Below are 25252 nucleotides of genomic sequence, written 5' to 3' on the forward strand. Positions count from 1 at the left end.
AGGTTTGAATATAATTCACTTAAGGCCTTCTTACCCTTTCAGATTTGAGAACTACAGTGTTAATCACTACCTACACTATAGCTCCAGTTACCAGAAAGGGTCCAGTCAGACAGAATTAAAAGATGAAATGAGTAATGAACCACTTTGTGATGCAAAGGTTCAGTTGGCTGCCATGAGACATTTCTTCTGCGTGGAAACGATATCAATTGAGAGGGCATGATGTGAGACATAAATTACCTTGCACTTCGACCATAATTCACACCTGCCAATGTTATTTTAATTAATTAATTGATTGATTAATGATAATTAATTAATTAATTAAATTGAAAATTGGTAACTGCAAATAGCCAAACTAGGGGGTTACTCCATGGCAATGAGTAGTAATGATAACAGCATTAGCTCAAACAGAGTAAATGATTAATAGAGGCCCCGTAGCCTGGGGTAAAAATAAGAGGAATACTGCTTTAAGTTTACTGTAGGTTGCAATTACCAAAGTATATAAGAAACAAACAGTTCCGTGGACTAATAATTTCTTAGAAAGGCTAATAAAAAGAACGGAACAACTGTTTACACTAAACCTGAATCTCACATGTTCAAGTCTTTGTCATTTGGACAAAGAATGGACCAAATCCACTAAGAGGAGATATCAAAAATGACATTGGTGGAGAAGAACATATTCATTTCATAGTTGCTTCCAAAACAACAAAGTTCAGTTTTGACCAAACGAGCCTCCATTGCCAAAAAGTTGCTCCATTGATCAAGCTCAAGGCTCATAAACTCATGGCATCCTGACACAACATGGCAGAAAGCTGTCATTGGATTGGTCTATATCACATAGCAACAAGTAACTAAATCTCACACGTCAGTGTTGAGCCTTACCGACCACAGTAATGTTGAAGACGCACGTCGCCAGGTTGCCACTTTCATCGGTAGCATTCACCGTCACTGTTGTCACCCCGATGTCAAACGCCTGCCCTGTCATGTGGCTACGGACAAGTGTTACTGGTCCCCCGGTGTTGTCATTGGCACTAAGTGGAGTCCAATTAACGACGGCTGATGGGAGGTTCATGTCGGTTGGATAGCTTACATCAAGTACAGGGGGGCAAACGTCAAACACAGGCGGGATTAAATCTGCAAACGGCCACAAACAAGTCAATGGATTATATTTTATTAGACTGATATAACATTGGAACAAACATTGAAAAGGTCTCAAAGGTATCGCAATGCTCTATTGTTGGATTTTACCATCTTTATGTTCAACACAAACCACCTCTTGTACTGATTCAATGTACTTTTTGTGCAATCCCTTAGGTCAGGTGGTTCATGCAAGGAGCAACCTTATTTTGGTTCGTGGCATATCCAGGTTTTGAATGGAATTTTGTTTCCACTACATGATGGCCAAAGTATTTTCCATTCGAAAATTTCCTCAGTGCCATGCAACCTGCCCCCCCCCCCGGTTGGTGGTTAACAGCTTCAGAAGTATTGGCACTTGGCTCTACAAAAACATAAATAAAATGAAAATAAATCAACAACTTGCTCCTCCCCCAACCCCTCTATCTGGGGGCTCACTCCCATGATCAATGTATCAATGTGTTGTGAAATTGCAAGGTTGAAGAATTTATAAAGAAAAAACTCCTCCTAAGCTTTTTTGCGGAAGAAAATCCAATATGAAGAGCTTAAGAACATGTAATTGTGGTTCCAGAACTGTGTCTCCTAAAATGAGCCTATATGTCTCTTACACGTACATGCATATGTATGAAGCACAACTCTAGAAGGATCAGGAACTTTGTTTGACTCAACCTCGAGTCTGACTCAAAAACAAGATGTTGCAGTAGGAATGGTTGGAGCCTCGAGTTGATGCAAGTGACAACTTGCAGCCCTTTGATCCACATACTCACCAAAAATCCACACTGTGGTGTTGCACTCGGCAACGTTGCCAGCGTCATCCTGTACTCTGATGACACTCCGATAGCATCCGATGTGGAAGAGGGTGACCGTTTCAAACCCAACTTGCCAGTCAATGGTAACATAAACAGGACTCCGGCTCACCACTGTGATTTCCGTGTAGGTGGCATTGAAGACCATTGGTGGTCCTGCATTGTCAGTGGCTTTGGGGAATGGCCAGATTGCTCTCAGCTGGTTTGAGTTGGACGGCACATACAGTGTGACATTACTTTGACAATTCTCCACGACAGGAACTTCATTATCTGCACAAAATAGACAAAAGTTGAGGTTTGAGTATAATTCACTTAAGGCCTTCCTACCCTTTCAGATTTGAGAACTACAGTGTTAATCACTACCTACACTATAGCTCCAGTTACCAGAAATGGTCCAGTCAGACAGAATTAAAAAATGAGTAATGAACCACTTTGTGATGCAAAGGTTCAGTTGGCTGCCAGGAGACATTTCTTCTGCGCGGAAAGGATATCAAATGAGAGGGCATGATGTGAGATATAAATTACCTTGCACTTCGACCATAATTCACACCTGCCAATGTTACTTTTTAAAATTAATTAATTAATTTATTTATCTATTCTGGTTTATTGAACTTTCCCGTCGCAGCCCGAGGACTGAATTGACGGCAAATTTACAATCAGGGTATTAGAAAGGGAAGTAAAAATGTTAATAAGAAAAAAGGAGGAAAAGTTATTAAAAACACATAGAATTAAGAAATTAAATACAAAAAGCTTAAGTAAAAACAAACGGACTAATACATTCTTCAATACATACTACTTTTGGGGAAGGGGAGCAAAATGTACATCAATGGGTAAAAATCAATGACTTTGATGTGGCCTTGATTATAATCTTTCCAATGGAACACTGAGCAAAGGGTAGACACAGATGTGAAATCAGTCTGTCACTGAAAATGTATTGTAGGGTGATTTTTGACTAGCTGTATACTGCTGGCTGAGGTACCAAGAAGAGTTGCCGCAAACAATATTAGCGATTACTGAGTGATCCTTTATTAGCAGTGAACATGTTATCCTGTAGACCGTAACACGATTTTTCACATATTTTGCTAACACCTGCAATTACCAACATTTGCTCCATTAAGTGGATGTCTCACCTACGACTGTGACGGTGAAGTTGCAATATGCAACGTTACCGCTGGAATCCATGAAGGAGAACGAGACTTGGGTCACTCCAAGGTCAAATGCAGAACCATTTGTGTGGGAACCGACTGGGACAATTGGTATCCCGTCGTTATCTGCTCCTGTCGGTTGTCCAAAAGTCGTGATGGCTGTGGCTAGGCCTTGGTCAGTCTGCTTGTTAATGTTTCCCGGACAGAATATCACAGTAGGAGACTGGTTATCTGTCACATACAAAACAATTGAACACATAAAGTGTACAGCCTTTCTCCACACACAAGGTCTGAATAAATTGCTGCCATCTGATTGGTGGACCATCCATTACATCATTGAATTATTCATGCCATTGTGTAGCTATTCAACAAAAGTAGCATTATAATCCATGTCGCTGAGGTCAACAGATCCACCAAACATGAAATTCCAATTCACAGGTGATGCAGGCATTCAATCAGGTGGAAATGTGTAAAATAAACAATGAATGTTTGACATTAGTACAATGGAAACAATTTATTGATACATGAATGTGTAAATGATCCATTCTGCAGAGCAAAGTCAATTCATGAAATGATTGTAAACACTGTCATCAAGAAGTTCCTTTCTAAGCATTTAACTCCCACGTCTTAATATTGAGAAACTCACCCTCAACTGTAATGATGAATGAACACATATCTGTGTTATTACTTGGATCCTCGGCTGTGCAAACGACGGTCGTAATTCCAATATCAAACGCGTCTCCAGACTGTTTGGAGCAATTTACCACGACGGAACCAGAGTTGTCTACGGCGGTAGGATCCATCCAGGTGGGAAACCCATAGGGACTGTCAAGCCTGGTAGAGACGGTGTCGTTTCCCGGACAACTAGTAATATTGGGCGGTACAGCATCTGAATGACAACAAAAGGAATAGAGATTTCCGTGATTTCCCCAAATTGAAACATCAAAGAGAGCAGATTGTAATGTTACTTCAGTGTGATCACGTGAGTGGCTTGCAGCTGGACAAGGAGATTAGAGGAAAATGAAGTATTGACAAAATAATCACCAAATTAGGTTTTGAGGAGTACCCCGCAGACCCTTAATAAAATACCAATTCCAAGTATTCGACACCAACGTTTACACATATAAACACCTTATTTAGATTTTAATAGAGTGAATAGTTTATGTAACGAGTTTTGCCCGTTACATAAATAAACATCTCCCCAATGCAAAAATACATCTTGAAAAATAGTTTGCTTCACTTGACTCGGACTGGTCAGCCGACCCCGGCAAGCTCGGTGGTCTAGTGGCTAAGATATCTGCACTAGTAAGCAGGAGGTTGTGGGTTCGAGTCCCACCCGAGTAAGCTTGAGAGATATTTTTTTGTCGCAAGCTCTCGGAAAAGCACTGAGCATACAGTGCTTGTTAATATACGTTAGGTAAGGGCGAAACCGTTACATAAATTAATATCTTCCCAACGCAAAAATACATCTTGAAAAAAGAAAAAAAAAAGACTGAATAGTCCTGAAATAAAGACAATCCTGATGAAAAAATCCTGAAAGCAGGAGAAATCTTGATAGGTCTCATCCCTTAGTTGAACTTATTAAAGTATATGTGAAATACAGTGTTAACAACAATCCTAAAAAAAAACTGTGGTTAAAAGATCTACTTGCATCAGGGAGATGTTTATTTTTACAACAGGTTTTGCCCTCACACCAAAGTATGTATGCAATATTGTATATTCAGTGTTTGTCTAAAAACTTGCGAAAACTTTCATACGCTTACTAGGACTCAAGCCCACAACCTCCTGCCTAATTTCCTGCGGCTAGGTGTGGCCAAACAGGAGAGGACTTAAGGCAAAAGTTTGAAAACCCATGCAAAGTGCCAGTCAGAGTTGGTCAGAGTAGCCAGATAAGATAAGTAATGCATACATCCACTCTGAAACGGCCTTTTCTGTTGGTCACAAAACACTGAAGAAGGCTCTTTTTGTTCTTTTTCGTTTCCAAATACCAAACCACAAATGGCAACTAAAAAATAAAGACAAATATTTCTTAAATTGTGTTATTAAACCTCAACCGTGCATTTCACCGATAATAATGACTCAGTTCCTGACTTCAGATAGCGTAAGGCAGAGATAAAAATGCAATTTGGACATTGTAATGTGCTTGACACAAGCTTGAGTTATGCACATGAAAGAGAAAACAAATCCTCTTACTTCTAGTTATCGAATGCACCTGATATTTCACTTACATGTACCATGCACTTCTTCAGTTCTCATTGTAAAGTCCCCTTCATTACATTCAGTACATAAGCAATATTATGGCCCTTTTCCAATACTCGACTTGGGCTCCGTCTCAGGCTTCGTTCCCAAAACCAATCCCCGATTGTGGGCCTGAAGCGTTTAAATTAAATTGGATTACTGTAATTTCTGGCTCTCTTGCATCTTTTTTGATATTTTGTAGCACTATTAAACTAATTACTGTGCTTACAGATTCAACGTCACCTAGTTAAAAAACAGTTGAAGCCTGAGACGGAGCCGAAGTTGAGTATTGGAAAACGGCCTATATTCATTGGTACAAATGCATATATAGCATCATGATTATTCCAGGATAACTATTGAGAAGGATTTTCATGAAAGCAACAAGACTGATTTGTTAGCAAAACAAATGTCCACCTAGGCTATGCCTAACCCACACCTTTAACGCTTGGAACCAACACCTAACTTTCAACAGCCATTGCAACCTCTACCCTTGACCTTTCAGGGTGTAATGCAATATAAGCTTCTACGGAACACCAACAGCAATCCTTAAACCAAATTTGAAGTTTACAAGCAGAGTTTTGACCATGCTAACAAGATTTCTATCGTTTTAGCTATTGTGATCTTGACTTCTGGTCCCTACTTCAGTAGGCTTCTAAGAATCGTCAAAAGCAATCCGCAAACCAAAGTTGAAGTTTAAATACATTGTATTTCTCAAGTTATAGCTAACCAGATTTATATTGTTTTAGCCATTGTGACCTTGACCGTTTGACGTTTTGGTCCCAAATTCAAAAGACCTCTAAGGATCATAAGGTTCATTGCACAGTACTTCTCAGGATTCTCAATTAGAAAAACTTTCTGATCAATGACATTATCTAAAAAATGGGGGAAAATTACATTTCTCTTGATCAAATATCATGTTCAGTATCAATTATTCATATTTCAGGGGAAAGAACAAAGGAACTTGGGTCTAACTGAAAAAAAACACTATAATATGCTATAATACAGACTGTGTCATCTACGTGTATATAAGATTGTCGGTCTCCAGCAGTAACCGTTGTGGATTTTATTTCAAAGGCAATATTTAGATCCAAAGTGGCAGCTGTCACGCATTTTACAAAGCCTCTCCATTCCAGAATGATCATCATTAAGGTGATGAAATTGTCAACAAATTATTAGTATGCAACAAGATGAATATTTAGCCATCTTCTCAGTACCATGAATGGAAATCTCACAGGGATATATCTGTTACAGCTGAATGCTGAGCACTGATCACCATGACAGACCTACCTAGAACATTGACGGTAAAGTTACATGAAGCTAGGTTTGAATGAGAGTCTGTAGCGTTGACAATCACTATGGTTGGACCAATTGGGAACTGATCCCCTGAAGAATGGCTCAGCATTGGTGTTATGGATCCCCCTGAGTTATCAGTCACATTGGGTGGAAACCAGTCCACGGTGGCAAAGTTCTCTCCCATGTCGACATGTACTTCAATGTCGCCTGGGCATTCTATCATGGGGATTTCATCATCTGGTAAAATGAAAGAAAATCATGTTCACTCAGTGATGACAATTTAAACTGATTGAAAGTTCAGGCTTCATGGTCTGACTACACAATGGCAAAGATGTAGCTACTTGAAAATTCCCCCCCCCAAAAAAAAGTATGTTGCATGGCCTTTTCCTCAAATTAAATGCTTACGTTTTTAAGTGCAACTTACATGCAACCTGCTGTAGCTACATTTTAAAATCACATTAAAAAAAATTAGGTTACAAGTTCTCAGATTTTGAGCCTCAAAAAACAAACAGAAGGAACATCAAATCAAACAAAAATACTCTTAAGAGACATGTACACTCAGGAAATAAGAAAAGCGAAGAAGATTCTGACATGAAGACCAAATTAAAGAAAGCGCAGGAACCGAAAGAGACGAATAAACACCAACAACAAGCTTGAAAGTACTGTAAAAACAGAATACTTTCAAAATGTAAAGGGCTTCTTGCGACAGAAGTTTCTCAGTGAACTTATTTCTTGCAAACAAATGGATAAAAATGTTGTCTTGACAAAGCATCAATGTGAGAAGCTGTGGCGCTTAACTATAACATCTTATAAACCTAAAACAGCTGGTAATTTCCTCCAAATTTAAGTGCTGAAAATTAAACAAAAAAAAAAACCATTTTCCCTCAGCATATGTTAGCATTTGAAACAACTTGCGCAAACAAACTTTCACTTGTGCTAATTTTTATCATTCAATAAATGTATTAACAAATAAATATGAAATACAGCTAGGCTTTTCCACCATCTACGCACAAATACATGACCGGAACATCAAGCAATATGGCTAGGGATTTAGTTAACGATGATGGCCACTCAGATCAAATTTAAAAAGAAAAGTGCAGACTTTTCTGCTTTGGTGGTGAACATTTCACGATGAAAATCATGCACAAAACTGAAGCAATGGCTAAAGAAATCCCACTATTCTGTGAATGTTTACACTCGCTGCGAAAACATGCGTACACTTATGTAAAATATCGCCCAACGAGCACGCTCACACCTGAAAGTTTCAGTCACATTCACTGATATCAGGGGAACACAGCAGCATGCCTGATATACTGGAGCACAATGCATGCGACAATGTCAATAGCAATCTGCACAATACTTTGCACATTAACATCATACGGACTTTGTGGCGATCCCATCTGCCAATGGCTGGAACACCGAAGACAAACAGAAAAGCTACGGTAAAATACCATTGTTAAACTTGATTTTATTTATTCCTGTTATAATGTGTTTCATTACGAAATATTTCACGGTAGCAAGCAATATCGGTAGGCCCACTTTTCAAACTTGCACACAATGCAAGCTTGGGTTATGGATAACTTTCGTTCAGTTTGAGTTTGGCAAGCATTTCAATAGCAATTTCAGCTTCTATAAGTCCTCTCAGAAATTTGATTCAAGAATCGCTTATATTTAGCAGGTACCTTCTACTGTTAAAGTAAATGTACAGGACGCAGTGTTCCCGCTCTCATCTGTAGCATTGAACTGTACTGGAGTGTCACCAATAGGAAAGATTGAACCTGACATTGGATTGGCTACAGGTGTAATAGACAGCATGGAGTTATCAGTCACATTGGCCGAGTCAAAGGTCACATTGGCAGTGTCCAAGCCAGGATCAGTAGAAACAGGTCCAAGTGAAGGGCAGGTAATTTGAGGATCCTCAGTATCTGAAAATGAAATGGAAGATACACAGTAAAATCAGGGCTTCAAGCAAGACATATACTTCCATTTCGTCAATACAATAATAGTAGAAACAGCTTAGAATTAGAAAATGGAAATGAAGTCCCGGAATGGTTCAGATGGCTGTAAAAACAGTTTGGATATATGCTGTACCGAAAACAAAGTTCCTGATAGATTCCCATTTGGCAGTTGTTGGCAGGTGGCTGTATCTAGGATCAGTTGTCTTGAAGATGGACAACACAAACCTTTCACTGCCTATAACTACCACAAAGTGTTATGCTCAATCCAGCTATCACTGGTCCCCAAGCCCACAATGCAAAAGTCAAGCTCATTTTTCAAAATGCTCAGGTGTTTATTCACGTATTATGCAGCATTGTCTTAACTTTGACTGCTGCCGGAAATTTCATATCTTAACAACTGATCTTTGAAAGTTTATTACATTTTCTACATGTATACAGATCAATACTAAGACCGGCACCTACCAATCACAGTGATGTACATGTCGCAAGTATCATTGTTCATGGCAGCATCAAAAATCGTGTACCGCAGTAAATGTTCACCAGTAGCCAGGTCAAGGGTCGCACTGTCACCGACACGATATGTTGTACCAGCAACATCAATGGTGATGCTATATTGGCCTGAGTTGTCAGAAGCCGAGTCTGGATAAGGCAGTGGAAGTGTGACATCAGCAGCACGGAAATCAGTGGCATTAGTTTGATTGGCTGGACACATAATGGTAGGAGGCTCATTATCTGCAAGTGACAGAGAAAACCAACCATTATATTTCTAGTCACTATGTGGACCTAATTTTGCGATTACATATACTGTGTACTTTTTTTAAACTTCTCACTGTAAAAAACCAGCTCATAAGCACAATTATCACAATTATTCCAGGATGATCAGTGGAGTGACATTCGTGAAAAGATTTGGAAAGTACACACAAAAAAGGCAGTGTTGAAGACTTACAGTACAAATTGGTCAGCTTTGGGCTACCTTAAAACCAATTCCAACTTAGAATCACCATGAAACCCATTGTTACGCATAAAATTGTCACCAACCATGTTACTTTATAGGGACACCCTTCAAACCATTCTCAGTTAGAAAACTGTTCTGAACAAGAATATTGTTTGAATAGACGGAAAACAGGTCATTTTGCTTGAGTAAAATCACATTCAGAATCAATTTCCCAAGAGAACTAATCAATAAAACAGATTATAAACTGGAGCATATATTGGTATCACAAACACTGTGGCATCAAGGTTGTTTGATCTGCAACACTTCACTGTGACTGATTTCATTTCCAGGGCAATGTCCAGATCCAAAGCAGTAGCCATCAAATGCATGTAAGAGGCCTCTCTGTCTATATCTTTAAACAAATAAGTCCAAAACCAGATAAAATTGGCCATTTGTTCTTCTCAGAATCTTGAATGGAATGTCACAGGGATATATCTGCTACAAATATGCTGGTCACTGATCACAGACCTACCTAGAACATTGACAGTGAAGTTACATGAAGCAAAGTTTGAATGAGAGTCTGTGGCGTTGACAATCACTACGGTTGGACCAATTGGGAACTGATCCCCTGAAGAATGGCTCAGCATCGGTGTTATGGATTCCCCTGAGTTATCAGTCACATTGGGTGGAAACCAATCCACAATGGCAAAGTTCTCTCCCATGTCAGCATCTACTTCAATGTCGCCTGGGCATTCTATCATAGGGTTTTCATCATCTGACAAAAATGAAAGAAAGTGAGTCAAATTTGAAGACATGTGACTGACTATACAATGGCAAAAATGTAGCTGTTTGAAAAGTTCGTCTTATTTACTCAAAAAAGATGAAAATGTATGTTGGAAGACTTATTGATTTGGAAAAAATCTAGAGTCAAAAATGACGGCAAAGAGTGTATGTAAAAATTCCCAAAGGCTCAGCTCTTCAAAAAAAGTGAAATTCAGCGACATGAGAAAATATTTTGAGAGAGGCAGTTCCCCCTCTGACTCTTTCAGGGTAAACCAAGCTCACAGAAATTTAGGATCAGACTGTTTACCATAGTACATGTCGGTAATGTCTATTGGTGAGGTGAACAGCACGGAAGAGGGACTCACTAAAACTCTGATGAATGCAGCACACATTCTTGAAATCAAAATGATTGACCAAAAACACCTACCTGTCACAGTGACGTACACATCACACATTTCACTGTTTGTGGCATTATCAGTGGCAGTGTATTGCAATAAATGTACGCCCTCAGTCAGATTCAGGGTAACGCTGTCACCAATTTCATATTGCATGCCAGCAACGTCAACAGAGACAGTGAAGTATCCTGAGTTGTCAACACTAGCATTCAGAGGAGGTAATTCATATGTGGCAAAATCTTGGCCTCCATCAGTGGGAACTGTCTCGTTGGCAGGGCACGTGATATTAGGCGATTCACCATCTGGTATTGCAAAGTATTGAAAATTAATGTCACTTACTGGGTGATTCATTTTCTGTCAATACAAAGAATTGAGGCTTTTTGTCCACCATTAAGACAATTTAAACTTATTTCAATGCGCAGATATACACAACAGAATTGATAACCACTTCACCCACTTACTTACTCAACTCTATTATTCACTGAATTGTTATCTCAAGCCATTCAGATGACTTTGAGCAAAGTTTCTAATGTATAATTTGAACGGCTTTACAGGGACCAAAAACAATATTTACTAAAGTCAAAACCTAGTCAAGAGTGAGATTCAATTTCTTGATGTTCAACTGAATACAATTTCTATGTTCAACAGTTGGTGTCACTGCAGAGAGGCACGTTCCCCATGCCAATGCCCCCTCCAGGTGCCCCCATTTGAAATCGGTGAATATTCTTCCTTCAAATGCAACTGCAGCTTATTTTCTTGTGGTGTCCCCTTCAAAAAAAATGTGTGAACCCCTAAGAACCCCCAGACATTTAGCTCTGGTTATGCCACTGATGTTCAAGTATTATATTTCAAGAAACTGGTGATTTATACTTCAGAATTCGTTTGGAGGAATACAGATCCATGATTTAGTCAGAAGCCTGATGCACAAAGGGCTTTTTTCCCCCATGGCAAATTTAGACTACAACTCTTCCGGAGTACTGTATGAAAAAAGACTGGTCTATCTTTCCGAATAATGCTTACCTGTCAGATCTGTACATAAACACATCATTTCATCATTCAAAGGGTCACAAAAGGTCAGGCAAGATTCACAGGACTACATATATTACAACAAAACGTCAGGGCTTATGAAAGGACTTGGGGTACTCCACACAAACCCTTAATTATAAAATATAAAAAGCCTTCTATGCTACGATATTCAATGAACATTATACCTACCAATAACAGTGACAGTCATGTTACACATTTCACTGTTTGTGGCATTATCGGTTGCAGTGTACTCCACCAAATGCACACCCTCTGCCAAACTCAACATGACAGGGTCACCAACATTGTACTGGGTACCGGCAACATCAATGGAGACATTGAAATATCCTGAGTTATCAACACCGGAGTCCAGAGAGGGCAAGATTAATGTGGCAAAATCTTGACCACCATCAGTGGAAACATTCCGGTTGGCAGGACAGGTAATGTTGGGAGATTCAGTGTCTGGAAAATATCAGCACAGGAAAATGAGCAAGTTGATACCATAAACTCACCTGCAATTAACAATAATTATATCCCAGACCTGTTTGAAAATGTCCTTGTCTTTGACAAAGTCATCACTTGCTTCCATGCAACCACGTTTTACCCACATCTGTTAATTTACCCGAAAGTGTACCATGCATAGACAGTGGCAAATAACAAATGAGGAAAAATATTCAAACCCTTATAATAAGAATATCAAAACATCCTGGAATATGCTTTGTAAACTCACCCTCAACAGTGATGAAGACTTCACATGAGACTACATTGTTCATGTTATCCCGAGCTACACAAGTCACACTCTCTGTACCAATATTAACACTGAGTACAGCGGCTACAGGACCCCCGTCCTTGAAGCAATTTACGACTGACACTTCTACATTATCAGTGGCTGTAGGTTCAATAAAGTCTATGGAAGCAGACGGCAAACCAGGTGATGTTGGATATGTGAAATTGGTACAGTTGAGTTCAGGATTCTCCATATCTGTAACAGAAATGAAAGTGGAAACACTCAACAAAGTACTTCGATCAATCAGGTTTTTTGTTTATGACATTTATCACAGAAATGATAAATAAAAATGCTCCTTAAGTGGGTCACAAAATTACATTTCTACCTTTTAAAATCACATTCTAAAGATATTCTAGATTACAAGTTCTCAGATTTTGAACCTTTTCAAATCCAACAAAAATCCTCTTAAAAGACATGTACACACCGGAAACAAGAAAAGCAAAGAAGATTCAGAGACAAGAAGACCAAACACAAGCACAGCGAACAAACTGAAAGAGACAAAGAAACACAAACACAAAAAAAACCAAGCTTGAAAGTATTGCAAAATACATGGTACTTTTAAAATGCACAGGGCTTCTTGTGACATGCGCTTCGTAAATTACTTCTTGCAAGCAAATGGATAAAAATGTCTAAGAAGGTCACTTAAAATGCTTGCACGAAATATGTTGTCTTGACAAAGCATCACTGTGAGAAGCTATGGTGCTTAACTATAACATCTTGTAACCCTAAAAGAGCTGAGTCATTTTTGGTAATTTCCTCCCATTTTAAGGGCTCAAAATTGCCAACAAATTTACTTCCCCCTAGCGCAAGTTAGCATTTGAAAAAAACTTTTGCAAAGAAAATTTAGCTTGTGCTAATTTTTGTCATTCAATAAATGTATTAACAAATAAATATGAAAGAAAGCAAAGCTTTTCCACCATCTACGCACGAATACATGACCGGAACATCAAACAAAATGGCTAGGGACTCAGTTAACGATGAAGGCCACTCATTTCTAAAGAAAGAGTGCAGACATTTCTGCTTTGGCGGTGAATGTTTCGTGACGATGAAAATCACACACAAACTTGAAGTAATCGCTAAAAATATTCCACCATTCCGTGAATGTTTACACTCACTGAGAAAATGTGTGTGTACATATATGTAAAATACTACCCACATGCATGCTCACACCCAAAAGTTTCAGTCACATTCACTGATATCAGGGGAACACAGCAGCATGCCTGATATACCAGAGCACGATGCATGCGACAATGTCAACAGCAATCTGCACAATACTTTGCACATTAACATCATATGGACTTTGTGGCGATCCCATCTGCCAATGGCTGGAACACCGAAGACGAACAAAAAAGCAAGAGTAAAACACCATTGTTAAACTTGATTTTTTGTGTTATTCGTGTCATACTGTGTTTCGTTATGAAATATTTCACAGTAGCAAACTATTTCGGTACTTTTTAAACTTGCACACAATGCAAGCTTGGGTTATGGATAACTTTCGTTCAGTTTGAGTTTGGCAAGCATTTCAATAGCAATTTCAGCTTCTGTAAGTCCTCTCAGAAATTTGATTCAAGAATCGCTTATATTTAGCAGGTACCTTCTACTGTTAAAGTAAATGTACAGGAGGCAGTGTTCCCACTCTCATCTGTAGCATTGAACTGTACTGGAGTGTCACCAATAGGAAAGATTGAACCTGACATTGGATTGGCTACAGGTGTAATAGACAGCATGGAGTTATCAGTCACATTGGCGGGGTCAAAGGTCACATTGGCAGTGTCCAAGCCAGGATCAGTACGAACAGGTCCAAGTGAAGGGCAGGTAATTTGAGGATCCTCAGTATCTGCAAATGAAATGGAAGGTATACAGTAAAATCAGGGCTTCAAGCAAGACATATACTTCCATTTCGTCAATACAATAATAGTAGAAACAGCTTAGAATTAGAAAATGGAAATGAAGTCCCGGAATGGTTCAGATGGCTGTAAAAACAGTTTGGATATATGCTGTACTGAAAACAAAGTTCCTGATAGATTCCCATTTGGCAGTTGTTGGCAGGTGGCTGTATCTAGGATCAGTTGTCTTGAAGATGGACAACACAAACCTTTCACTGCCTATAACTACCACAAAGTGTTATGCTCAATCCAGCTATCACTGGTCCCCAAGCCCACAATGCAAAAGTCAAGCTCATTTTTCAAAATGCTCAGGTGTTTATTCACGTATTATGCAGCATTGTCTTAACTTTGACTGCTGCCGGAAATTCCATATCTTAACAACTGATCTTTGAAAGTTTATTACATTTTCTACATGTATACAGATCAATACTAAGACCGGCACTTACCAATCACAGTGATGTACATGTCGCATGTATCATTATTCATGGCAGCATCAAAAATCGTGTACCGCAGTAAATGTTCACCCGTAGCCAGGTCAAGGGTCACACTGTCACCGACACGATATGTTTTACCAGCGACATCAATGGTGATGTTATATTGGCCTGAGTTGTCAGAAGCCGAGTCTGGATCAGGCAGTGGAAGTGTGACATCAGCAGCACGGAAATCAGTGGCATTAGTTTGATTGGCTGGACACATAATGGTAGGAGGCTCATTATCTGCAAGTGACAGAGAAAACCAACCATTATATTTCTTGTCACTATGTGGACCTAATTTTGCGATTACATATACTGTGTACTTTTTTTAACTTCTCACTGTAAAAAACCAGCTCATAAGCAATATTAATCACGGTCTAAGTGCTGATACACGATCACAATTATTCCAGGATGATCAGTGGAGTGACATTCGTGAAAAGATTTGGAAAGTACACACAAAAAAGGCAGTGTTGAAGACTTACAGTACAAATTGGTCAGCTTTGGGCTACCTTAAAACCAATTCCAACTTAGAATCACCATGAAACCCATTGTTATGCATAAAATTGTCACCAACCATGTTACTTTATAGGGACACCCTTCAAACCATTCTCAGTTAGAAAACTGTTCTGAACAAGAATCAGAAACAGGTCATTTTGCTTGAGTAAAATCACATTCAGAATCAATTTCCCAAGAGAACTAATCAATAAAACAGATTATAAACTGGAGCATATATTGATATCACAAACACTGTGGCATCAAGGTTGTTTGATTTGCAACACTTCACTGTGACTGATTTCATTTCCAGGCCAATGTCCAGATCCAAAGCAGTAGCCATCATATGCATGTAAGAGGCCTCTCTGTCTATATCTTTAAACAAATAAGTCCAAAACCAGATAAAATTGGCCATTTGTTCTTCTCAGCATCTTGAATGGAATGTCACAGGGATATATCTGCTACAAATATGCTGGTCACTGATCACAGACCTACCTAGAACATTGACAGTGAAGTTACACAAAGCAGTGTTTGAATGAGAGTCTGTAGCATTGACAATCACTATGGTTGGACCAATTCCGAACTGATCTCCTGAAGAATGGCTCAGCATCGGTGTTATGGATTCCCCTGAGTTATCAGTCACATTGGGTGGAAACCAATCCACAATGGCAAAGTTCTCTCCCATGTCAGCATCTACTTCAATGTTGCCTGGGCATTCTATCATAGGGTTTTCATCATCTGACAAAAATGAAAGAAAGTGAGTCAAATTTGAAGACATGTTTGAAAAGTTTGTCTTATTTACTCAAAAAAGATGAAAATGTATGTTGGAAGACTTATTGATTTGGAAAAAATCTAGAGTCAAAAATGACAGCAAAGAGTGTATGTAAAAATTCCCAAAGGCTCAGCTCTTCAAAAAAAGTGAAATTCAGCGACATGAGAAAATATTTTGAGAGAGGCAGTTCTCCCTCTGACTCTTTCAGGGTAAACCAAGCTCACAGAAATTTAGGATCAGACTGTTTACCATAGTACATGTCGGTAATGTCTATTGGCGAGGTGAACAGCACGGAAGAGGGACTCACTAAAACTCTGATGAATGCAGCACACATTCTTGAAATCAAAATGATTGACCAAAAACACCTACCTGTCACAGTGACGTACACATCACACATTTCACTGTTTGTGGCATTATCAGTGGCAGTGTATTGCAATAAATGTACGCCCTCACTCAGATTCAGGGTAACGCTGTCACCAATTTCATATTGCATGCCAGCAACGTCAACAGAGACAGTGAAGTATCCTGAGTTGTCAACACTAGCATTCAGAGGAGGTAATTCATATGTGGCAAAATCTTGGCCTCCATCAGTGGGAACTGTCTCGTTGGCAGGGCACGTGATATTAGGCGATTCACCATCTGGTATTGTAAAGTATTGAAAATTAATGTCACTTACTGGGTGATTCATTTTCTGTCAATACAAAGAATTGATGCCTTTTGTCCACCATTATGACAATTTAAACTTATTTCAATGCGCAGATATACGCAACAGAATTGATTACCAAGTCAACCACTTACACACTCAACTCTATTATTCACTGAATGGTTATCTAAAGCCATTCAGATCCAATTCAACAAAGTCTCTAATGTATAATTTGAACGCCTTTACAGGGACCAAAAACAATACTTATTAAAGTCAAAACCTGGTCAAGAGTGAGTTTCAATTTCTTGACGTTCTTCAACTGAATAGGGTTTCTACGTTCAACAGTTGAGTGGCGTAACTACAGAGAGGCATGCTCCCCCTTACGGGTGCCCCCATTTGAAATCTGCGAATATTCTCCCTTCAAATGCATTTGCAGTTTATTTTCTTGGGGTGCTCCCTTGAAAAAAAAAAAGGATTAACCCCTAAGAACCCCCAGACATTTAGCTCTGGTTATGCCACTGATGTTCAAGTATTATATTTCAAGAAACTGGTGATTTATACTTCAGAATTCGTTTGGAGGAATACAGATCCATGATTTAGTCAGAAGCCTGATGCACAAAGGGCTTTTTCCCCATGGCAAATTGGAGACTACAACTCTCCCCGAGTACTAGTATGAAAAAAGACTGGTCTATCTTTCCAAATGTTGCCTGTCAGATCTGTACATAAACACATCATTTCATCATTCAAAGGGTCACAAAAGGTCGGGCAAGATTCACAGGACTACATATATTACAATAAAACGTCAGGGCTTATGAAAGGACTTGGGGTACTCCACACAAACCCTTAATTATAAAATATAAAAAGCCTTCTATGCTACGATATTCAATGAACATTATACCTACCAATAACAGTGACAGTCATGTTACACATTTCACTGTTTGTGGCATTATCGGTTGCAGTGTACTCCACCAAATGCAAACCCTCTGCCAGACTCAACATGACAGGGTCACCAACGTTGTACTGGGTACCAGCCACATCAATGGAGACATTGAAATATCCTGAGTTATCAACACTGGTGTCCAGCAAGGGCAAGGTAAACGTGGCATAATCTTGACCAGCATCAGTGGAAACATTCTGGTTGGCAGGACAAGTAATGTTGGGAGACTCAGTGTCTGTAAAATGAAAACAAAAAATGAGAACTGGAAAATGAACAAGTAGATACCATAAACCCACCTGCAATTAACATTAATTATATCCCAGACCCGTTTGAAAATGTCCTTGTCTTTGACAAAGTCATCACTTCCTTCCATGCAACCAAGTTTTACCCACATCTGTAAATTTACCCATAAGTGAACTATGCGTCGACAGTGACAAATAACAAATGAGGAAAAATATTCAAACCTTTATAATAAGAATATCAAAACATCCTGGAATATGCTTTGTAAACTCACCCTCAACAGTGATGAAGACTCTACATGAGCCTACATTGTTGCTGTTATCTCGAGTCACACAAGTCACACTCTCTGTACCAATATCAACACTGAGTACAGCTCCTACAAGACTCCCATCCTTGAAGCAATTCACGACTGACACCCCTACATTATCAGTGGCTGTAGGTTTAATAAAGTCTATGGAAGCAGACGGCAAACCAGGTGATGTTGGATACGTGAAATTGGTACAGTTGAGTTCAGGATTCTCATTATCTGTAACAGAAATGAAAGTGGAAACATTCAACAAAGTAGTTCAATCAATCAGGCTTGTTATGACATTTATCACAGCAAGTGATAAATAAAAATGCTAAATAAATAAATAAAAAAAGGGTCACAAAATTAAATAAATCCGGAAATCACAATATGTACACAAACTATTGAAATACAAACATGATCAATGCCCCTGCAAAAATATTGAGGAGCCTTTCAATACCAACACCAAAGTTAAATTCTTCCATCATTTCAGGTAACTCCCCAAATATAAGGCCTTCAAAAATCCTTCTCAGAAGTGTGATCCAATAATTTTGTTTATTTCACCTTGTACTGTCACAATTAAAACACAGGGGGCATTGTTCCCACTCTCATCTGTAGCACTGAACTGTACTGGAGTGTCACCAACAGTCTGACTACACAATGACAAAGATGTAGCTGACTGAAAAGTTATTCCTACTCTCAGCCCCCCCGTGGAAAATGTATGTTGCATGGCCTTTTTCTTCAAACAAAATGCTTATATTTTTAAGTTCAGCTTGTGAATTTAAATGATCGACCTACATGTAGCCTGCTCTTGCTACATTTCACATTTTTATAGTCACATTCCCAAAAAATTCTAGATTACAAGTTCTCAGATTTTGAACCTCCAAAAACAAACAGAAGAAACATCAAATCCAACAAGAATCTTCTTAAAAGACATGTACACACCGGAAACAACAAAAGCGAAGACGATTCAGAGACAGAAGACCAAACACAAGCACAGCGAATAAACTGAAAGAGACAAATAAACACAAACACAAAAAACCAAGCTTGAAAGTATTGCAAAATACATGGTACTTTCAAAATGCACTGGGCTTCTTGTGACATGCATTTCGGAAATTACTTCTTGCAAACAAATGGATAAAAATGTCGAAGTAGGTCACTTGAAAGGCTTGCATGAAATATGTTGTCTTGACAAAGCATCACTGTGAGAAGCTATGGTGCTTAACTATAACATCTTATAACCCTAAAAGAGCTGAGTCATTTTTGGTAATTCCCTCCCATTTTAAGGGCTCAAAATTGCGAACAAATTTACTTCCCCCTAGCGCAAGTTAGCATTTGAAAAAAACTTTTGCAAAGAGAATTTAACTTGTGCTAATTTTTGTCGTTCAATAAATGTATTAACAAATAAATATGAAATAAAGCAAAGCTTTTCCACCATCTTCGCATGAATACAAGACCACAACATCAAGCAAAATGACCAGGGATTCAGTTAACTATGATGGCCACTCAGATCAACTTTAAAAAGAAGAGTGCAGACTTTTCTGCTTTGGTGGTGAACATTTCACGATGAAAATCACGCACAAAACTGAAGCAATGGCTAAAGAAATCCCACTATTCTGTTAATATTTACACTCTCTGCAAAAACATGTGTACACTTATGTAAAATACCGCCCAACGTGCAAGCTCACACATGAAAGTTTCAGTCACATTCACCGATATCAGGGGAACACAGCAGCATGCCTGATATACCAGAGCACGATGCATGCGACAATGTCAATAGCAATCTGTACAGTACTTTCCACATTAACATCATATGGACTTTGTGGCGATCCCATCTGCCAATGGCTGGAACACCGAAGACAAACAGAAAAGCTATGGTAAAACACCATTGTTAAATTTGATTTTATTTATTCCTGTTATAATGCGTTTCATAACGAAATATTTCACAGTAGCAAGCAATATCGGTAGGCCTACTTTTCAAACTTGCACACGCAAGCTTGGGTTATGGATAACTTTCGTTCAGTTTGAGTTTGGCAAGCATTTCAATAGCAATTTCAGCTTCTATAAGTCCTCTCAGAAATTTGATTCAAGAATCGCTTATATTTAGCATGTACCTTCTACTGTTAAAGTAAATGTACAGGAGGCAGTGTTCCCACTCTCATCTGTAGCATTGAACTGTACTGGAGTGTCACCAATAGGAAAGATTGAACCTGACATTGGATTGGCTACAGGTGTAATAGACAGCATGGAGTTATCAGTCACATTGGCCGAGTCAAAGGTCACATTGGCAGTGTCCAAGCCAGGATCAGTACGAACAGGTCCAAGTGAAGGACAGGTAATTTGAGGATCCTCAGTATCTGCAAATGAAATGGAAGGTATACAGTAAAATCGGGGCTTCAAGCAAGATATATACTTCCATTTCGTCAAAACAATAATAGCAGAAACAGTTTAGAATTAGACAAGGGAAATGAAGTCCAGGAATTGTTCAGATGGCTGTAAAATCAGTTTGAATATATGCTGTACCGAAAACAAAGTTCCTGATAGATTCCCATTAGGCAGTTGTTGGCAGGTGGCTGTATCTAGGATCAGTTGTCTTGAAGATGGACAACACAAACCTTTCACTGCCTATAACTACCACGAAGTATTATGTCCAATCCAGCTATCACTGGTCCCCCAGCCAACAATGCGACCGTCAAGCTCATTTTTAAAAACACTCTGGTATTTATACGCATATGCATATACCAAAACAGTACCATAAAAATAAATGCAGGATTGTCTGAGCTTTGGCTTCTGCCAGAAAATTTCATATCTTAACGACAGATCTTTGAAAGATTATTACATTTTCTACGTACAGATCAATACTAAGACCGGCACCTACCAATCACAGTGATGTACACGTCACAAGTATCATTATTCATGGCAGCATCAACAATCGTGTACTGCAGTAAATGTTCACCAGTAGCCAGGTCAAGGGTCACACTGTCACCGACACGATATGTTGTACCAGCGACATCAATGGTGATGTTATATTGGCCTGAGTTGTCAGAAGCCGAGTCTGGATCAGGCAGTGGAAGTGTGACATCAGCAGCACGGAAATCAGTGGCATTAGTTTGATTGGCTGGACACATAATGGTAGGAGGCTCATTATCTGCAGGTGAAACAGAAAGCAAATCATTTTATTCATAGTCACCACGTGCACTTTATTTTGAGCTTACATGTACCATGCAATTTTTTAATTTCTTACTGTAAAATCAAGCTGTTCAGCAATATTAATCACTGGTCTAAATGCTGACACACCATCACGATTATTCAAGGATGATCACTGGAGTGATATTCGTGAAAATATTTGATAAGCACGCACAAAACATGCACTGTTGATGACTTACAGTACAAAGTGTTCTGCTTTGGGCCCTGATCACAGACCTACCTAGAACATTGACAGTGAAGTTACACAAAGCTAGGTTTGAATGAGAGTCTGTGGCGTTGACAATCACTACGGTTGGACCAAATGGGAACTGATCTCCTGAAGAATGGCTCAGCATCGGTGTTATGGGTTCCCCTGAGTTATCAGTCACATTGGGTGGAAACCAGTCCACGGTGGCAAAGTTCTCTCCCATGTCGGCATCTACTTCAATGTCGCCTGGGCATTCTATCGTAGGATTTTCTTCATCTGATAAAATGAAAGAAACTTCAATTCAGTCAGTGATTTCCTCAAACCGATTCAAAGTTGAAGACATGCGACTCTACAATGGCAAAGGTGTAGCTGACTGAAAAGTTTGTCTTATTTACTCTGAAAAGATGTACATGACTTATATGTTTGAAGAATTTTCAATTTTGCAAAAAAACTAGTGTCAAAATGACGGCAAAGAGTTAATGTTGAAATTCCCAAAGGTTCAGCTCTTGAAAAAACAGTGGTATATGGCGATAGAGAGAGGCAGTTCCTCCCCCTTCAGCTATTTGGGGGCATTATCAAGCTCATAAGAATTTAGCATCAGACTGTATACCATAGTACATGTCGGTAATATCTATTGGTGAAGTGAACAGCACGGAAGAGGGACTCACTAAAACTCTGATGAATGCAGCACACATTCTTGAAATCAAAATGATTAAAACCAAAAACACCTACCTTTCACAGTGATGTACACATCACACATTTCACTGTTTGTGGCATTATCAGTGGCAGTGTATTGCAATAAATGTACGCCCTCTTTCAGATTCAGGGTAACGCTGTCACCAATTTCATATTGCATGCCAGCAACATCAACAGAGACAGTGAAGTATCCCGAGTTGTCAACACTAGCATTCAGAGGAGGTAATTCATATGTGGCAAAATCTTGGCCTCCATCAGTGGGAACTGTCTCGTTGGCAGGGCACGTGATATTAGGCGATTCACCGTCTGGTATTGCAAAGTATTGAAAATTAATGTCAGTCATTGGCTGACTTAGTTTCTGTCAATGGTAAAAATTGAAACATGTTGTCCACCACTATGACAATTTAAACTTATTTCGATGTACAAAAATACACAACAGAATTGATTACCAAGTCATCCACTTACTTACTCAACTCTATTATTCACTGAATTGTTATCTCGAGCCATTCAGACGACTTTAAGCAAAGTCTCTAATGTATAATTTGAACGGCTTTACAGGGACCAAAGGAACATACTTGTTAAAGTCAAGACCGGGTCACGAGTGAGATTCAATTTCTTGATGTTGTTCAACTGAATACGATTTCTATGTTAAACAGTTGGTGTCACTGCAGAGAGGCACGTTCCCCATGCCAATGCCCCCCTCCAGGTGCCCCCATTTGAAATCGGTGAATATTCTTCCTTCAAATGCAACTGCAGCTTATTTGCTTGTGGTGTCCTCTTGGAAAACAATTGGTGCACCCCTGGGTGCCCCCGAGACATTAAGCTATAGTTATGCCACTGATGGACTGCATGTATGACAACAAAACGTCAAGGCTTATGAAAGGACTTGGGGTGCTCCACACAAATCCTTAATTATAAAATATAAAAAGCCTTCTATGCTACGATATTCAATGAACATTATACCTACCAATAACAGTGACAGTCATATTACACATTTCACTGTTTGTGGCATTATCGGTTGCAGTGTACTCCACCAAATGCACACCCTCTGCCAGACTCAGCATAACAGGGTCACCAACGTTATACTGGGTACCAGCAACATCAATGGAGACATTGAAATATCCTGAGTTATCAACACTGGAGTCCAGAGAGGGCAAGATTAATGTGGCAAAATCTTGACCGCCATCAGTGGAAACATTCCGGTTGGCAGGACAAGTAATGTTGGGAGATTCAGTGTCTGGAAAATATCAGCACAGGAAAATGAGCAAGTTGATACCATAAACCCACCTGCAATTAACAGTAATTATATCCCAGACCCGTTTGAAAATGTCTTTGTTTTTGACAAATTCATCACTTGCTTCCATGCAACCATGTTTTACCCACATCTGTTAATTTACCCGAAAGTGTACCATGCATAGACAGTGGCAAATAACAAATGAGGAAAAATATTCAAACCCTTATAATAAGAATATCAAAACATCCTGGAATATGCTTTGTAAACTCACCCTCGACAGTGATTAAGAATTCACATGAGCCTACATTGTTGCTGTTATCCCGAGCTACACAAGTCACGCTCTCTGTACCAATAGTAACACTGAGTACAGCGGCTACAACACTCCCATCCTTGAAGCAATTCACGACTGACACCTCTACATTATCAGTGGCTGTAGGTTCAATAAAGTCTATGGAAGCAGACGGCAAACCAGGTGATGTTGGATATGTGAAATTGGTACAGTTGAGTTCAGGATTCTCCTTATCTGTAACAGAAATGAAAGTGGAAACACTCAACAAAGCAGTTCTGTCAATCAGGTTTTTTTGTTTATGACATTTATCACAGAAGCAATAAATAACGAGAGGTCATATGTCAGTTTGCCGACAGAACAGAGGGCTTTTTCGCATCCCTTTCTTAAGTTAAACAACCAATCTACTGCACAGACCTGATGGCGTTAATCTGTCATTATGACCATTTGGGCCCAAGATTTCAACCCAATCAGGCATGTACTTCAGAAAATAACGTGCTTTAAATGAAATGTAATTTGACTCCTCATTTGATGATGTCATCATCACATCATGTACATTTTCGTCTAGAACACTTCCTTTCCTTGTTATCTGCAACGTTTGAAATCAATGGGATATGTACTTCTGGAGATATATGGCTTTAAGCAGTGCACCTTTAACGTCATGTGACTTGTCTCCTGATAATGTCATCATCACATGAGGTCAATATTCCTCTAAGGCACTCTCTTTTCAAGATATCTGCAAGATTTAAACCTGATCAGACATGTACTTCAGGAAATATTGGGCCTTAAAGAGTGCACCTTTAATGTCACGTGACTTGTCACCTGATGATGTCATAATCACATCAGGTCCATATCTCCTCTAAAGCATTCCTTTTTCAAGATATCTGCAAGATCTGCACCCGACGGGACATCTACTTCAGGAAATATAGGCCTTAAACAGTGCACCTTTAATGTCATGTGACTTCACTGTCATCTAATGACGTCATCACATTACGTCGATTTTCATCGATAACACGTCCCTTTCTAGCTAGGTTGATGATTGACACAATTAATAGACAGTGTTGAGTTTTATCAAGTGAAGGGTTACTACCCTCTTTTGATAATGCACATACAAATTGAACTGATAACAGACTCCACAAACTTCATACAAAACTTTCACTTCAGTTTAATTTGTACGCGAGACAAAAAAATCAACATCTCTGCTTATATCTGTTTGGAATAAGATGACTTTGATTGGGATCTCAGATACAAACACGTTTCCCTTGCCTACTTTAAAGAATAATGGGCAACGAATGATTTAGTGAATAGTTATTTCAAATGCGAATGCTTCGTTCAATCCACTCCGTACTTTTCTGCCTCATCCCTCATCAAAAATAAAGTCAAACGTAGGGAAATTATCAGTTAGGTAATACAAAATGTG

General features: G+C 39.1%; 1 protein-coding gene across 9 annotated transcripts in view; it reads right to left on the reverse strand.

Moving 5' to 3' along the window:
- Positions 1–25252, reverse strand: part of LOC110977469 (uncharacterized) — a 64113-nt gene that overhangs the window by 17732 nt on the left and 21129 nt on the right. For 6 of the 9 annotated variants that reach the window (XM_087143769.1, XM_087143766.1, XM_087143772.1 and 3 more), the window contains 23 exons: positions 23818–24069; positions 23280–23549; positions 22349–22618; positions 21650–21892; positions 21101–21370; positions 20337–20579; positions 18211–18462; positions 17662–17931; positions 16486–16755; positions 15840–16082; positions 14826–15095; positions 14088–14330; positions 12437–12688; positions 11899–12168; positions 10716–10985; positions 10038–10280; positions 9034–9303; positions 8296–8538; positions 6608–6850; positions 3729–3971; positions 3068–3313; positions 1899–2207; positions 880–1131 (listed from right to left, as the gene is read on the reverse strand). In XM_087143769.1, coding sequence (XP_086999895.1) covers positions 880–1131; positions 1899–2207; positions 3068–3313; positions 3729–3971; positions 6608–6850; positions 8296–8538; positions 9034–9303; positions 10038–10280; positions 10716–10985; positions 11899–12168; positions 12437–12688; positions 14088–14330; positions 14826–15095; positions 15840–16082; positions 16486–16755; positions 17662–17931; positions 18211–18462; positions 20337–20579; positions 21101–21370; positions 21650–21892; positions 22349–22618; positions 23280–23549; positions 23818–24069 — 5937 coding nt within the window. The remainder of the gene's footprint in view (positions 1–879; positions 1132–1898; positions 2208–3067; positions 3314–3728; positions 3972–6607; positions 6851–8295; positions 8539–9033; positions 9304–10037; positions 10281–10715; positions 10986–11898; positions 12169–12436; positions 12689–14087; positions 14331–14825; positions 15096–15839; positions 16083–16485; positions 16756–17661; positions 17932–18210; positions 18463–20336; positions 20580–21100; positions 21371–21649; positions 21893–22348; positions 22619–23279; positions 23550–23817; positions 24070–25252) is intronic. The other 3 variants (XM_087143773.1, XM_087143770.1, XM_087143774.1) reach the window with 2 other exon arrangements.

This window comes from Acanthaster planci, linkage group LG12 (genome assembly GCF_054643075.1).
Source record: "Acanthaster planci isolate LZ-2023a linkage group LG12, COTS_SCS, whole genome shotgun sequence".
In the NCBI taxonomy this organism is placed as follows: domain Eukaryota; kingdom Metazoa; phylum Echinodermata; class Asteroidea; order Valvatida; family Acanthasteridae; genus Acanthaster; species Acanthaster planci.